This window comes from Microplitis mediator, chromosome 3 (genome assembly GCF_029852145.1).
Source record: "Microplitis mediator isolate UGA2020A chromosome 3, iyMicMedi2.1, whole genome shotgun sequence".
Lineage (NCBI taxonomy): Eukaryota > Metazoa > Arthropoda > Insecta > Hymenoptera > Braconidae > Microplitis > Microplitis mediator.
Window position 1 is genome coordinate 24,687,776 of NC_079971.1, and position 16,946 is coordinate 24,704,721.

Sequence of the window (16,946 nt, forward strand, 5' to 3'; positions counted from 1 at the left end):
CGAACGCTTATTATTATTTCTCTCATTCTATTTTCGCTTATTCATGAGAATATATATACATATGTATGTATATATATATGTGGATTTATTGTTATTTAATAAATATTATTTTATATTAAATCATTTTTTTATATTTTTGATTCATATATTTTTCAAAATTTCGATAAAAATATTAATTACATAATTAATTATTTTGAGACATCTCATTTTTCCTCATATATATTTTTACATTTATATATTATATTTTTACAGAAAATTATTTTATATTAAATTGATTTTTTAAATTTTGATTTATATATTTTTGAAAATATTAATAAAGAAGTGAAAAAATTTTTCATGTAAATCTCTATATTTTTTTTGACTTTTTTTTAATGTGCGCGCATAGAAAAAACAGTTAACTTGAGCCGCGAAAGTTATTTTGGTTTAAAAAATTTTTTTTGACCAATTAGGCAACAAATCAAAACTTTTTCGTGCCTAGCAAAGAATTGTCAAAATTTTTGAATTGAATAAAAAAATATTGACTTTTTTTAAGAGTGTTTACTTTTTAATATGAATGACACGTTGTTTTAACAAGAGGTGTTAAATTTTTGTAGCAATATTGCATATTTTTTTTGAAAAAGTCATATTTCTTAAAATAAGTACGAACATTTTACCGCAAAAATTTTTGAATGACGAACCGAAAAAAAAAAGTTGCTTAAACCAAGTGAAAAATTTCTTATAAGGAAAAATATATACGGTAGAAGGGGAAGTCACCAGAGCTAAGCAGAGCAGTAGCGAGAGTAGTTCAGTGCTCGCCGCAAGATCGCGCTCAGTCGTTAATAGTGTCTCTAGTGAGAAACATACTTCAAAAGTGTTATCATTAAAAATTGAACAAAATTTTTCAGCCGAGAATATATGGGTTTGTTTTTTCTAAATTTTTTACCCGATGTTAAATTACAAATAAGAAACACATAAACCGATCGTTTAATATTTAAAATAGATATATTTGGTTAGTTTCTATAAAACGAGAACAAAATAAATCTATATGACCATTGTAAAACATGTCTTACAAATAAAATAAAATTGAATAAATTATTTACAGCCGCAATACCCTTCCGCTATTCGGCAGATAGACAGAATCTATTTTCATGGGAATCTAATAAATTCTCTTGATATCATAGCAATTAGTTTTGAATTGTTTGTTATGCAATAGTTTTCTTGATATATTTACGTATATATATCTAAACGAATACTGAATCTATTATTTTAGATCGTATTAAAACAAAACGAAATGGATCTTTTTGTGTGATGAAAACGAATATAAAAAAACAAGATAACTCAATTGAATGATTGTTTTTGCTCGTACGTTGTTTTTCATTCTTTCTTCGGTAATTCTAGTATTTAATAAAGTAATCGAATTATAACTTTTGGCCATCGAAACTTCCTCAAAATTTTATTACAAGTTCAAAAATATTTTTGTTTTTTAGTAAAAAAAAAAATTGTCTACGATAGCAACTAGAACTCGTGGTCGTTTGTAAAAATTTTAAATCTTGTTTTTTTTTTTTGGGGCTTTTATGGCAAACATATATTACATTTTATAAATTTATTGGTAAATATGCCAATGATTATTCTCTATCTCAATGAGAAAGGAAATTACTTTACAAATTTACAATTTAATGTCTTCTCTGCAGTATAACTTGTAATCCTTGTAAAGCAAAGAATAGAGAGTTTAGGTGACACGTTACGACGATCTCACATTTAAACGCGTGCTCAGCGAGAGTCAAAGACCGGTAACTGCAACTGAATTTTTAATAACTCATCACTTCTTATATTTTTTTTCTCAGAAATTTATTATTTTTTTTTCTCCATTGTTGCCTCAGGTCACTGATTAAACGACTCAAATTTCGAAATTATGTCAACATTTTTTTTTAAACCCCAAAATTTAAGATTTTACAGGCACCAAAATTTTGAAAACAAATTTTTCCACTGAAAATTTAAAATTTCGCCGAAAATAATTCCATTCATTTTTTTTAAACTTAAAAATTAAATCTTACAAAAATTATGACATGAAAAAAAATTTTTGAAAATCACACCCCAGTCTGAAAAAAAATTTTATAATAATTTCGAGTTCTTAAACATCATAAAATAGAGTATATAAATTTTCAAAATCAAAAGTTCGAAATTAGGACCTTAAAAAAAATTGAATTTTCAGTCTTTGTTTAAATTTCAAATTCAAAAATAAAATTGCTATTTTCTTTTTCTAAAATATGTAGAAAGATTGATGGTGATGAAGGAGTTGCAGTTAAAAAAAATATATAAGGGTGTCTGGAGGAGAAATTTTAAAATAGCCCAAGACGGTTTTGAATTTACAAAACAGAAAACAAAAAAAAAATTCTCATCTTTTATTTATTTATTATTTAACTTTTTAATTTAAATACTTGACAAGACCACAGAATTCATGATTAAGTTCATTTATTATTTAACAATAATTGTATACTTTTAGATAAAAAAAAACAAAGTGTCAGGCGGGTTTAGTTAAATTTTTTTTTCGCGGGAATTTAAGCTGAGTTTAAAAAAGACAAAAAAATAATTTTGGTTAATGCATGTTTTATTCAGTGTGCAGATCTTGTGCGCATCTTTACGTATTTAATCATATTAGAAGTGAAGGTTTTATTTAAAAACTCTGGGAATATGTTTGAGTCATCGGTCTCAGTCAGCGATGCAATTTACCAGGCTTTTAACTTAACACTTTTCGGTTCGTATATTACTGTAATAATAAAATGTATATACAGTTTTTATTTACTCATTTTTTTGATAAAAAAAATTTTTACAAACTTTAAAAAAAATTATTTTCAATTCTGAGGGAATTCAAATTCCGTACTTTTGGCGGCAATTTAAAAAAAAGTGTATTTATATTTTTTGAGGGTTTTTTGAAATGACCGCGTTGGTTATTGGGCTTGAAAAAATTACTCCATTTTTAAGAGGCATAAAAAAAAATTATAAATAAATAATTAAATTAAAAACAAGCTTGCGAGTTAATCATTCTTATCTTGACATATTTGCAGATAACGATAACAAATCAATATTTTTTATTCTTTTATTTAATGAAAAATATTTAAGTATCATAAATATGTGATATTTAATTGGTAATGGTTGTAATTATTAATTTATATTTAGTTTCATTATTTTATAGAATAATGACCTCATTACTTTATTATATATGTACATATACCTGTATATATGTATATAAATTTTTTTTTCGGTAAAAAATCCCTTAGTTATAAATTTTGGAAATAATCGTTGGAAAAAAATTTAAATCTCTATAGATCTAATTTTTTTCATTAATTAGATTTATATAGATCTAATTTTTTTTTCTGAACATATACTCGCTTTTGTCATAAATTATTAATGTCAAAATTTCATAAAAAAATGCGAAAATTTAAATTATAATTTAAAATTTAAATATATATGTATATATACAATGCATTAAATAAACGTATATTAGATTATTATCAATAAACGTTTAAAGTGCAAGCTAATAAATGGCAAATATCTAATTCAAGATACATTTCTAATGTAATTTATAAGCATATATATATACTTTAATTTTATATATTATCTTATAGTTGGAAGTTGAATGTACATAAGAAAATAACTTGCAGACAAGTGGACTTTTACTTTCACTATCAAAAGAATTACGCTTCCATTATAACAACAATAATCCACTACCAGCTATACATACATATATATATATATTTTTTATATATATTTCTTTTTTTTCTTAATTCTCCCAATTTATTAAATTTCAACTTCAAGTTCCAATTGCAGCTCAATGCATGGGTTTAGAAAAAAAGTCAAAGAGACCATTTTTTTGTAAAATTTAATTCTCTACGAAAAATAATCATACACTTTTTTCTCTAAACTCAATAGTTTATAAGATATTTGAATTTTATCCTTAAGTCAAAAAATTGTAAATCAGATATTTGAAATTTTGTATTTTTTTGGCTTTAACTCAAAATTGTGACTAAACTACTAAAGATATGACAAATATTGACTGATTTAAGTTTATAGTAAATTAAATTTCCTACAAAAATTGACTGATTCATTTGTTTCATAAACTCAATTGCTTACAAGATATTTCAATTTGAAAGATTGTAAAAATTTATCATTAGTTTTTGATAAAAAAAAATTTTTTTCTAAAGCAAAAATATATAGATAAACTATCATTAATACTTGTGTTGACGTGTGATTAAGGATAAGTGCCCTTGAAAAAAATTTTATCGTTATCTATAAGTCAGACATAACTTTGACGTTTGACGGATTGACGAAACTTTCACTAAAACTTGTAATTTCTGCTCAGTTGTTAATTTTTTTAAAATTTAAACCCAACAAAATGACTCACTGATAATATTTTTTTTTCTTTTTACTTCCCTATCTATGGTTCGAAAATTATGACAAATTAAATTATGAATCACAAGATGATTATTTTTTGGAAAAGCAAAAAAAAGATCAAAGTCAGGACTAAAATTTTGGTTGGAATTTAAATGGAAGAAATAATTTTTTTTTTCAGAGTAATTTGAATGCTAAATTTTTTAAACTCATTAAAGTTAATTATTTAGGCATTGGAGAATTTAAAAAACGTTAAAGAGGATAATGAACCCGGTCACTACTCGTTTATAAGCCGGATTATAATGTCGCGTTTGGCGCCGAGTCGCCGGGAATTAAAAAAAAATCACTTTATATCTAATAGAATATATTTTATTTACTCACGGATATGTTTACTCATTACCTACACAAATCAGTGACTCATACCTGCATTAATTAGCGCACGCTAATTAATTAATTTCATAATTAAATTTAATAATTTTAATATTTTTAGGGATTTAACGTTTGCTGACTTTGTAATCGAAATAACTTTGAAACGATCGAAAAAACAGAAAAAATAAATGAGTACATATTTGTAGGAAATTTAATGCTCTACAAAATTGTATTGATATATTTTTATCATATTTTTGATAGTTCAGCCAGAATCTTAATTTAAAGAACTCGTGGAATATAAAGGAGTAGTAAAATCGTTTTTTTGGGAATTTTGAATTTTGAATCCAAATTATGGACAAACTATCAAAGACGCGGAAAAAATGTATGAGAATATAGTCGTTGGAAATTTAATTTCCCGTAAGAAAGTGTTTTTTTTTACAAAATTTAGTTAAGTTGCATACTTAAGACGTAATTTTAATTTTGATCTGAAGGAACGAATTTCAGTTTTGTTGAAAATTTCGGGAATTTTCGAAAGAATTGTTGACAATAATCGCTAACTGGTAGATGAAAATATTCTTAAAATCAATTTGGCATAAGAAAATGAGGATCTTGAATCTAACTAAGGTCGATAAAAAATTTTCCTTTAATTTTATGAGCGTAACTTTATAAAGCAGCTGTCAGAGTGCGCCACGGTCTGGAAAGAAGTGATATATTTTTGAAACCTTAATTCTAAGTTACGGAGGGATAAGATTATTCCAATCAACAAGAAGTTAAAGAATGAAATTACGAGATCCATAAGACAGAAAATTAAATAATAATTTTGATTTAATTACCATAGAATACTTCAAAAATATAGAGTACTGAGCTTGGTCTATAATATACTTGTAATTTTTATATATGATATGACACACATAAGTTAGTGAATGCTCGAGAATTAGAAGCTTTAATAGATTTAAAAATTCATTGTAGAATAATTATGGTCAAATATTTACTTTGACTGAACTGAAGAAATGAGCAATCAATCCGGAAAATTTTTCAAAGTTAATTAAATACTAAAGAATTTTAAATATAAAATGATTATTGAATACGTTTCCATTTAGGCGTTCCGCCGACATTAATTAAATTAAAAAATTGACTTTAAATTCCCGGCCATGAGGTATCGCTCAATCTAAAAGTACCAAATTGTTTTCTGCAGCTGATAGCAATACCCATAATTTTCTTATATCTATGGACAAACAACCTCGCAATCTAATGCCAGTTTTGTATTATCACTGTCACATAAGTTTCCATTTTATCGGCGTCTAAAGCGATACCATATATCGATTGCATCTAAAGACGACTTACAATTAAGCTAGAAACGAATTTTACATCTTTTCTGGTCAAAATAGAGCGTTTGCGCCGTTCAAATCGCTGGAAAGTGTAAATTTTGGATAGACTTCGACATTAAGAATTACGATTTGATGGATAGGATAAATAGACATAAAGAATAATGCTTCTCATAACTTTTCGAATCAATTGGATCTGTTAATAAAATATAAAACCTACTTAATAAAATTCATTTGAGTTTCAAAAAATATCTTTGTTGATAATTCTTTACAATTACGAATGGTTTAAATATGCTTTCTAATTTTTATCTTTTATAAGTTCTCTTTCCTTAAGGAACTCCAACAATTACTTTGTATTCAATTAAGTTTTTAGATTTTCATAGTTATTTTAAATATGTAATAAATACGTATCACAACGAAACCGCTACATGATCGGTGCTTAAAGACTCTGAGACACCACTCTGTATACGGAAATGTTTTCTTGGCGCGGTCCCTCTAGTGGCGGAACAAACGTACTACTGTCGTAAATTTGTGACTGTAGTATACTAGTTTCGCCACTAGAGGGACTGCACCTAGAAAACATTTCCGTATACAGAGTGGTATCTCAGAGTCTTTAACCGCCGATCATGTGGCAATTTTGTTTGGATATATATATACCACATATTTAAAATAATTTAGAAATCTAAACTTAAATGAATACAAAGTAATTGTTGGAGTTCCTTAGGATCAGGAATAATTTATAATGTTAACAATTAAAAATCATATATATCGAACCATTTGTAGTTATGAGAAATTTATTTTTTTTCTTCAATTAGCTGCATTGCCAATAGTATGCAGATTTTTATGTGCTTTTGTAACGCCATATTCGCCGAGCTATGATATTTTTTCATACAAATAGGGCAAACATAAGACAACTTGTAGGTTATTCTTAGCATGAACTCTTTTGTACTTTTCACTAACTGGCAGTAGTACGAGCTCCGCAAACGCTTTATTTTGACCAGGAAGGCATTTAATGAACATACTTAAAATAATATTTAATGTCTGGTAGAAATAAAAACTTACACAGATAAAAATATAGATATATTATACAATTATGTACAAAATTTTTGAATTGTAAATCCCGGGTCAAAAAAATAACTGTGTTTCTTTTTCTGGTACTAATTAACTAGATTAAGATTGTAATGATTGACTTGAATACAACTTGTTTGACTTAGAAATTTCAAAAAAGTAAAAATTAAGTTAATTTTTTGCCCTGTGATGCGAAAAAATCATATATAAGAAGAAGTCAGTATTACAAACAAGACTACTCTCCATATTTTCGAAGTACTTCATGATAAATAAAATCAATGTTACTGAGTGAAATTTTTTTTATCATAAATCAAGAAATACTATTTTTTTCTAGACTACTATTACATATGCGCAGACATATGAAATCTCGTCATGACGTGTCATAACTTGAAGTCCTGAATGTTCTCTCTTTCGAGGTCTGACTTTTTTCAGCTTCCATAATTTTCTTATAGTTTAAGATCGTTCCTTGGATTGAATTTGAAATTTTTCTGAAAATTTATTACTAAGGTTGCATTGATTTTCACAAAATGACAACAGCAAGTAAATTAATCAATTAATATAATTTATTTGATTTTTTTTATATCCACTGAAATTAACCGCCGATTAAAAATCGCAATTACATATATAATACATGTTGGTACGTATTACATATTATACAAATTTTTTGGTTTTATCTTTATTTTTTCTCTTACAGTCGATAAATAAAACTACTAAAAATAGACTCGTCTATTTTTAAAGCGATTACAAATTGCGGGACGTTACATATTTTATTATTTTTTTTCTAACTATTCGAAGATCTCTTTACTCATCATTTAACTTTATTTTATATATTATAACGATTAATATATTAATATTATTATTAGTAATAATTTTATTTTATTAAACGCTCATAAATCTATTGATTACATTTGTCTTAATTATAAATATATATGTATATATTAATAATATTTTGCACTTTAGTCTTCAAAAGTCCCTCTAATTAAGCGCGCATATAAAATAAAAAAAGCTACATATTCATATTTATATACTTTTATCTATAAAACTTATCACATACCGTGATGCGAAAACTTATCAAACGCAATGTATTTTTTTTTTCAAAAAGTCACATATGAGGGAACAGGAGAGGGGGGGGTAAACGGGCTACCCCTAAAATAGGTTAAAAAAAAGTCTTTTTGAATATTAAATAAGGGAGGGTGGGGCAGAGCCCCCCTGAAATTTTGATCAAAAAAAAATTTTTTTTTTTCGACTAATTACTATAACTCCGATATGTTTGCGCATTTTTACCCCTACGCATGACATTTGGGGCAAAATGAACAAGCCCAAAATTTTGAAAAAGTGATTTTTTCATATTTTTATCGTCAAATTAAAAAAAAATGATTATAATTGCACATTTCTAGCCCTACGCATAACACCTGGGGCAAAATGGACCAGCCGAAACTTCCGAAAAAATTATTTTTTCATATTTTTCGGCCGTTTCTTTATGTAAGAGGCAAATTTGCTTACTAAAAATTTATAAAAATAAAATTTTTTTTTTTAGTTGATAAATTTTTGAAATAAAGTAAAACTATAGAATTGTTTTTTTTTTTTATTAAATAACAATTAGTGATTAAGGTAATCGAGAGTGAACGATTTATTACACCTTAAAAAATTTTTTTCGAGTGATATAAAACCAAAAATAGTTGTCAAGAGAAAGAAATACATTCTTAATGATGAAAACAATTTAAAAACAAAAAAAACGAAAAAAAAAATTTTTTATCATTTTTGGAGGGGGGCCGCTCTGCCTCACAAAAAAAAAATTTTTTTTTTCTGAATTTCGGGAAAATGTCCATAAATTTGTTCGAAATAGGACAAAAGTAAAATGATCTTATGGTTGAAAGCCACAAAATTAATAACTATTGGATGCAAAGAAAAAAAAATCTTTGGTAGTTTGTATCATAAAAAAAAGTCATCAAAATTTTTTGATTGACTTCGATTTTTGAAAAAATTCAAAATAATGCTCAATTATATTCACAAAAGTGATCTTGGAATGTTTGAAAAAAAACCTTTTTTATAAAATTCTGGAGGTATCTTCCCCCCCCCCACTCTGTCCCCTCAATTAATTAATTTATCAAAAAAGATATGAATTTTCCTCATGTACATAAAAAAATACAAACAAAAAATTTGAATATTCATATCTTTCTGATTGAATCGTAACTTTTTATGTATAACGTCATTATTTCAATAAATTTTTTTGAATATTTTAATTAAACGATTATTGCCAACGTTTTGTTTGTTTACATAATTAGTTTTGCATGTATATGGAGTAATCTATGTATATTTGTATATATATTTTGTTTTTATATTAGGTTACTAATTCAAATTATAATTCCACTTAATTTCTCAGTATTATTTTTTGTTCAGTTAAAATCATTATCGGTCTATTCGATACACGTAAATTTGATAATAAATTTTTTTGAGGCAGGGTTTTAACTAATGACCTAATTGTTCTACTCAGCCAGAAATTAATTAAAAATGTTCGTTCGCTGTCATTAGGACTCAAGAATTTTCGATATTTTTATCAAATCATTACTAAAAAAATCGCAATGTCGCCAATCCTACTTCAATTTTTTGATTCACAATCCAGTTTATCAATTACTTACACTACTGAGATTAATAATAGTAATATACCATATATATATAGATCATATGTATAGATATATATATATATATATATATATAATAGGGTAGCAATATCTTTTCGACTTTTTTTTCATGTAGAACTCCCATGAATACTTCAATCCAAAATTTCACAGGTCAAATCCAAAAAAAAAAAAGAAAATCCAAAAAATACTGCCGCCCTAATACATATATATTTATATACTTCTAAATAAATTTCGAGCAGTTATCTTACAACGCAGCTGAATAAGCATTTAAGCTCTTCCTCCATACCGAAATTTCTTCACAACCCATTTTTTATTCAATTAATTGATCTATTGATTAATCAATTAATTAATTAAGTAATTTCTTCAGTTACTTCTTCATGATTCAAAAGCATCCTATTCAATATATACTATGCATATAATATGATGATTAACTACTCTGACTAAAATATATATTTATTAAATAAATATACGATTAATTAACAATTGATGATAAATATTCAACAATGGTAATTGACTTACTAGGGTTCTAGCCGATTCACTAAAAAGCCAAATACACATTTTTAGTGACTTTTGATATGTGCATTTAAAGTTATTATTTATTATAAAATTTACTTTTTATAATCAACAATCTCATCACGTTTTTTTTTATAAATATTAAGGAGAGTGTCGGACAAAATGAGGGCATTATTTAGCAAAAAAAAGTTTTTTTCTTGTTTAAATTTCGTACTAGTTGGGCTGTCCATCCCACCCCATATTTTTTCGAGAGGCTCTAGTTCAAAATTCACGAAAACACTTTTTTTTTTTTTTTGTTAAAAAGTAGTTTCTCATTTTGCCCCACTCTCCTATTATTAATCTCAGCGACACTTATTCTATTATTAACAATAAATTTTACGTGTACCGAATACCGTTAATCTGTAATTTTGATATTTTTGAAATATTTCTATTAAAAAAACATTATTTTGATTTTATTCTCTGGCTCTGTATTTTTAAAATTATAAACTTAATTTAATTATTAAATTACTTTAGGCTAACAAATAATTATCTGACAGTATTGACTCAAACACGTCCATGCTCCTTAAACATTAATTATTTTAGATCTTCAAAGATTAGCGCCACTTTTTTAAATAATTATTGACTTCTCATTGATCATTAACTTATTCAGTAATTAATAAACTAACATACAACCAATAAAAACATTAACGAGCCCTGGCGGATCTGAATCACGGTAAATTATTTTAATTACCGTAATTTACGGTGTTCGGAAAAATTTCGGTAATTTACGAGTGTAAGTACGGTAATTTACCGAGAATTTGCGGCAATCATGCAGTATATCAGGATAAAAGTGTGGTATGTTACTGTAAGATTGCGGTATTTTATTTAAAAAGTGCAGAATTACTGCAATATTTGTAGTAAATTGCCGCAACTTGTCGTAAATTACCGCATATCACGGTAATTTGCAAAATATCACTGAAATTCGCCATAAATTACCACACGCTATAGTAATTTACAATAAATTGCTGCAACTTGTCGTAAATAACCGCACGCCGCGGTAATTTACGGTAAATGGCGGCAAAGTACCTCAAGCTGTGGTAATTTACAGTAACTTCCCATAATTTACCGTGAACTCCCACAATTTACATTAAATTCCCGTAATTTGCAGTAAATTCCCGTAATTTATAGTGAATTCCCATAATTAACATTAAATTCCCGTAATTTACAGTGAACTTCCACAATTTACAGTAAATTCCCGTAATATACAGTAAATTTCCGTAATTTCCTGAAATTTACAGTGAATTTCCGTAAATTCTCGTAATTTATAGTGAATTCCCATAATTAACATTAAATTCCCATAATTTGCAGGAAATTCCCGTAATTTGCAGTAAATTCCCGTAATTTATAGTGAACTCCCACTATTTACAGTAAATTCCCGTAATTTGCAGTAAATTTCCGTAAATTCCCGTAACTTATAGTGAATTCCCATAATTAGCAGTAAATTCTCATAATTTACAGTGAACTTCCACAATATACAGTAAATTCCCGTAAATTCCTGTAATTTACAGTGAATCCCCATAATTTACAGCGAATTCCTATAATTTACAGTAAATTCTCGTAATATTCGGTAATTGAAGGAAATTGTCGCAAAATTCAGCCAATTTGCCGTAGCAATCCGGTATTTTGCGGCAAAACATGATCACTTACGGAAAATACCATAATTTAGATTCACTAAGAAGAGATTAAACTTTTCTAACCTAACAATTAATCAAAAATTTTTTATCACATTTTTAAATTTTATTTACTAACTAATTATAATAAAATCGGTTTTTTTACCTTAATTCACTTTATATTTACCAAAAAAAAAGTAATTCGGACAAATAAATCCAAAGCTATAATTATTAGATGTTTCTAAAAATTTTAAGTGAATGTTCTAATCTGCCATTTGGGAGCAGGGTCAAGCGCAAGATTTAATGATCAGAAAAATATCTTAATTAAATTTCTTTAATAGACTTTTGAACCAAATTCACCTGCGATTAACCAGAAAATACTAATCTTACCCTTCCGAATTAAGTATTTTAATTTTTATACACTTTTGAATCTTCCAAGCGGGTCTGGTTTCATGTCCGCCATTTTGTGATCTCAAATTCCTATTATCACATAAAATCACTTTTGACTAATTACGCAGTAATTAAAAATAAATTTTCCCCCATGAAAAAAATTTATAAAAAAAATATATGTTAAAATATAAAAAAAATATATTTTTCATATAAATAAAATATTTTAAAAATACATAAAAAATATATTAATATATATAAAATATGTATAAGAAATATATTTTAAATAGCTAACTTTTGGCCGATTTTTGTATATTTTTTATATATTTTAAGTATATTAAAAATATATCTTAGAATATATAAAAAATATATTTTTTATATAAACTTTTTATATTTTTTATAGATTTAAAATATATTACTAATATATTTTTTTTACATTTTTAAATATAAGAAAAATATATTTTTCGTATATTTTTATACATGTATTTTTTATATATTTAAAATATATACGAAAATAGGCCAAAAGTTAACTATTTAAAATATATTTTTAATACATATTTTATATATATTTATATATTTTTATGTATTTTTAATATATTTTTTTTATATGAAAAATATTTTTTTTTTATATTTTAACATATATTTTTTTTATAAATTTTTTTCATGGGGGTTCACTGCTTTATAAGCAAATAAACACTTTTTATAAGTAATGAGAAGTCAATAAAAATGATAAGTGAGCCATTAAATTTAAATCCTAGCCGAACTAATTGCATTAGTCTAAAATTAACCTGATATTTTTTAGCACATGGCTGTTGATAAATGCAAAAAAATCCCTATAGGATTGAATGTATATAATAATAAAGTTACAATTACAGTTAATAAATATTTTTTGGCCACTAGACTTAACGTTTTTTTTATCGCCTATTTTTTAAAATTATTTTGTTTATGATTTTAAGCCGCTTGTTAATTAGGATTTATTTAAGATCGTAAGGATAATATTGATAATAAATAACATAAAAAATATTATTGTTCGGCAATTGATCTTCTAGGATTGGCAGGAGGAATAAAAATCCAAAGAAAATAAAAAAAAAAATTTATTCATCTATTTTATTTATCGTCTCGAAGAAGAGCCTCCTCGGCTTCCTTTCGTCGTGCCTTGGCTTCTTTTTTCGCTCTCTTCTTTTCTTCCTTGGCCAGTTTTTTCGCCTCCTTTTGTCTGGCCTTCTCCGCTTTCTCTTCTTCTTTAATTCGCGCTTTTTCCGCTTTCTCACGTTCTTTTTCTTTCTCCTTTTCTTTTTTAGTATTCTGGACCTCTTGAACTGCCGTCAAAGGCTTTCTCGAGACACTACTCGGTCTTTTTGTTGACGATGACACTGGAGTTACTGTTTTTGTTGATACTGAGGCTGTCGCGGATACGGAAGATGACGTTGATGATGATGATGTTGGTCTTGATTGCGTTGATGCTTCCGCGTTTGATGTCGTCGCAGGACTACAGAGTGACACTCTGTAGCTTGGTGTTATTTCCAATTGAGTTACAATTTTCTGTGCGCATCTGAAAATGGTCAATTGTTTATATTTTCGTTGCATCAGTCAGTTTATTCAATTTTTGATTAAAATATTGGAGATACGACAAAAATGAATGAATACTTTTTTATAGGAAATTTAATTTCCTATAAAAAAGGTCCTTATCACTTTTCGGATAAGTGCAATAGTTTAGCTATGATTGCAATTTAAAGTTTTTTATAATAGAAAATTTTCGGAAAAATGATGAAATTTGATCGGAAATTTATGAAATTGTATAAAAATTGAGAAAACTTTTAAAAAATTATGAAAATGCAGAGAAATTTGATTGAAAATTAACGAAAATTTTCCCGAAACTATGAAATTTTTCGAAATTTTCGAAAAAAGTTGAAACCACGAAAATTTCATGAATTTCGACAAAAAATTATGAAATCCCATAAAATTTCATCGAATTTCATAAAATCATTTCTTGACATTAGCAAACTGTTTTACAAAATTTCATAAATTTTTCTGCAATTTCCTAATTTTCCGTTGAGTCATAAAATTCTCATGGTTTCAAATTTTGTTCAAAATTTCGAAAAATTTCATAGTTTCTGGTAGATTTTCATTATTTTTTAATAAAATTTCATAAATTTCTGAGCGATTTCATAATTTCTTATAAATTTTCCTAAATTTTTATTTACTTTCATAAATTTCCAATAAAATTTCATCATTTTTTTATAAAAAATTTTTAAAAATAATTCTCTATACATAAAAAAAGTCTTTTACTTTCTACCAAAGTTCGATGGTTTTATCAAAATTTCAACAATAGTGAAGTTAAAATGAACCATAAAATGTGATAATATACCTAAGCCTTGTGGAAGCTTTTCCAGCTCGATAATCTCGCTGGAACTCTTTGATCGGTGGCAGTCGACGGTCATTTTTATTATTATTATCACGGTTTTCATCATTATCGTTAATCTGCGGACTAGGATCCTGGTACTCGTGTATTCTCATTTTCATGGACTGAGTTTGTGTTCGTCTGAAGGTAACACCTGATGGCTGTCTCAAGTGTCGGGAAAGTTTAACAGGAGCACTCGCGGTACTTCCTGCTGACGATGAGGACGTCGAGGTTGCTGACGATACGGAAGACACGCCAGATATTGAGGATGATCCACTGGCCATTGAATAGAGTGAAGCTGATGCTGGTACATTACCACTGGACCATCTATTACCACTGACACTCCCGCTCGTTCCGACACCTGCGCCCATACTGTACTCTGATGCACTCTGAGGCAGTACCCACGATTTTCCCGACATTGAATACTAAACAAAAATTCATTATTCATCAACTCATCGCTCAACTTCAAATATCTCATTACCTATCAATTTTATCGAAAAATTTTATCAGACCTTTTTTGTAGCTCTTTAAATTTTCTACAAAAAAGGTCTCTGTACATTTTTCCTAAAATCCTTTAGTTAATGAGTAATCAATAAATTTACTAATCAAAAATATTCACATCCAAAAATATCAAAATCTTGCTTTTAATTTTTAATTGACAATAATTCAGTATATATCGATTTTAGGTAAAAATTTAATCAGACCTTATTTGTAGGAAATTTAAAGGGCTACAAAAAAGGTTTCTTAACATTTTTGCATAAACTCAATAGTTAATGAGTAATTAATAAATTTACTAACTAAAAATATTTACATCCAAAAATATCAAAATACTGCTTTTAATTTTTAATTGACAATAATTCAGTATATATCGATTTTAGGCAAAAATTTAATCAAACCTTATTTGTAGGAAATTTAAAGGGCTACAAAAAAGGTCTCTTAACATTTTTGCGTAAACTCAATAGTTTAAAAGTTATAATAAAATATTAACTTACATCACGAGGAATAAGCGTTTGTTTTAATCGTAAAATTTTAGCACGACAGATGACGCATCTTAGGGGTAACAGTCTTTGAGAAACGGCCATCTGTATTGTTTTAACAAAGCATCGTCTGCATAAAAAATTATATGTTTTAATATACATAAATATATAAAGTATTTTAAAATATAACAAGACTACTAGGCTACATTTCATTATTTCAATTTACAATGAACCTCTAGAAAATTTTTCAATGGTTCGCAGTTTGGAGGGTAATTTATAAATGTATATAGGGGAGGGTGGGGCAGAGCGGCCCCCCTGAAATTTTGATCAAAAAAAAAAATTTTTTTTTTTCGACTAATTACTATAAATCCGATATGTTCGCGCATTTTTACCCCTACGCATGACATTTGGGGCAAAATGGACAAGCCCAAAATTTCGAAAAAGTGATTTTTTCATATTTTTTATCGTCAAATTAAAAAAAAAAATATTATAATTACACATTTCTAGCCCTACGCATAACACCTGGGGCAAAATGGACCAGCCGAAACTTCCGAAAAAATTATTTTTTCATATTTTTCAGCTGTTTCTCGATGTAAGAGGCAAATTTGGTTACTAAAAATTTATAAAAATAAAATTTTTTTTTTTAGTTGATAAATTTTTGAAATAAAGTAAAACTATAGAATAGTGTTTTTTTTTTATTAAATAACAATTAGTAATTAAGGTAATCGAGAGTGAAGGATTTATTACACTTTAAAAAATTTTTTTCGAGTAATATAAAACCAAAAATAGTTGTCAAGAGAAAGAAATACATTCTTAATGATGAAAACAATTTAAAAAAAAAAAAAAAACGAAAAAAACAATTTTTTTATCACTTTTTGGAGGGGGGCCGCTCTGCCCCACAAAAAAACATTTTTTTTTTTCAGAATTTTGGCAAAATGTCCATAAATTTGTTCGAAATAGGACAAAAGCAAAGTGATCTTATGGTTGAAAGCCACAAAAAATAATAATTGGCTTAGGGGGGCCACTCTGCCCCACCCTCCCCTATACATATATACGTATATATTTGTATAAAAAAGCGGGTAAAAATAATGGTGTCATAAATTTGTTACAATGTAGGAATAATTATAATAATTAGCAAACTTTTAAACTATTCTGTTACCTGCAAACCACACGGTGACCACATGGCGCTGTTTGCATGGTCGCTCTTGCGTTTACGCAGATGACACACTGGAAAAAATTAGTAATTT

General features: G+C 26.8%; 1 protein-coding gene across 1 annotated transcript in view; it reads right to left on the bottom strand.

Moving 5' to 3' along the window:
* Positions 1 to 12,866: 12,866 nt before the first annotated feature.
* LOC130665099 (putative uncharacterized protein DDB_G0271982) overlaps positions 12,867 to 16,946 on the bottom strand; it is a 44,208-nt gene continuing 40,128 nt past the window's right edge. The window contains exons 4-7 of the mRNA XM_057465369.1: positions 16,859 to 16,926; positions 15,715 to 15,829; positions 14,690 to 15,147; positions 12,867 to 13,873 (exon numbers count right to left, since the gene is read on the bottom strand). Coding sequence (XP_057321352.1) covers positions 13,429 to 13,873; positions 14,690 to 15,147; positions 15,715 to 15,829; positions 16,859 to 16,926 — 1,086 coding nt within the window. The 3' untranslated portion in view covers positions 12,867 to 13,428. The remainder of the gene's footprint in view (positions 13,874 to 14,689; positions 15,148 to 15,714; positions 15,830 to 16,858; positions 16,927 to 16,946) is intronic.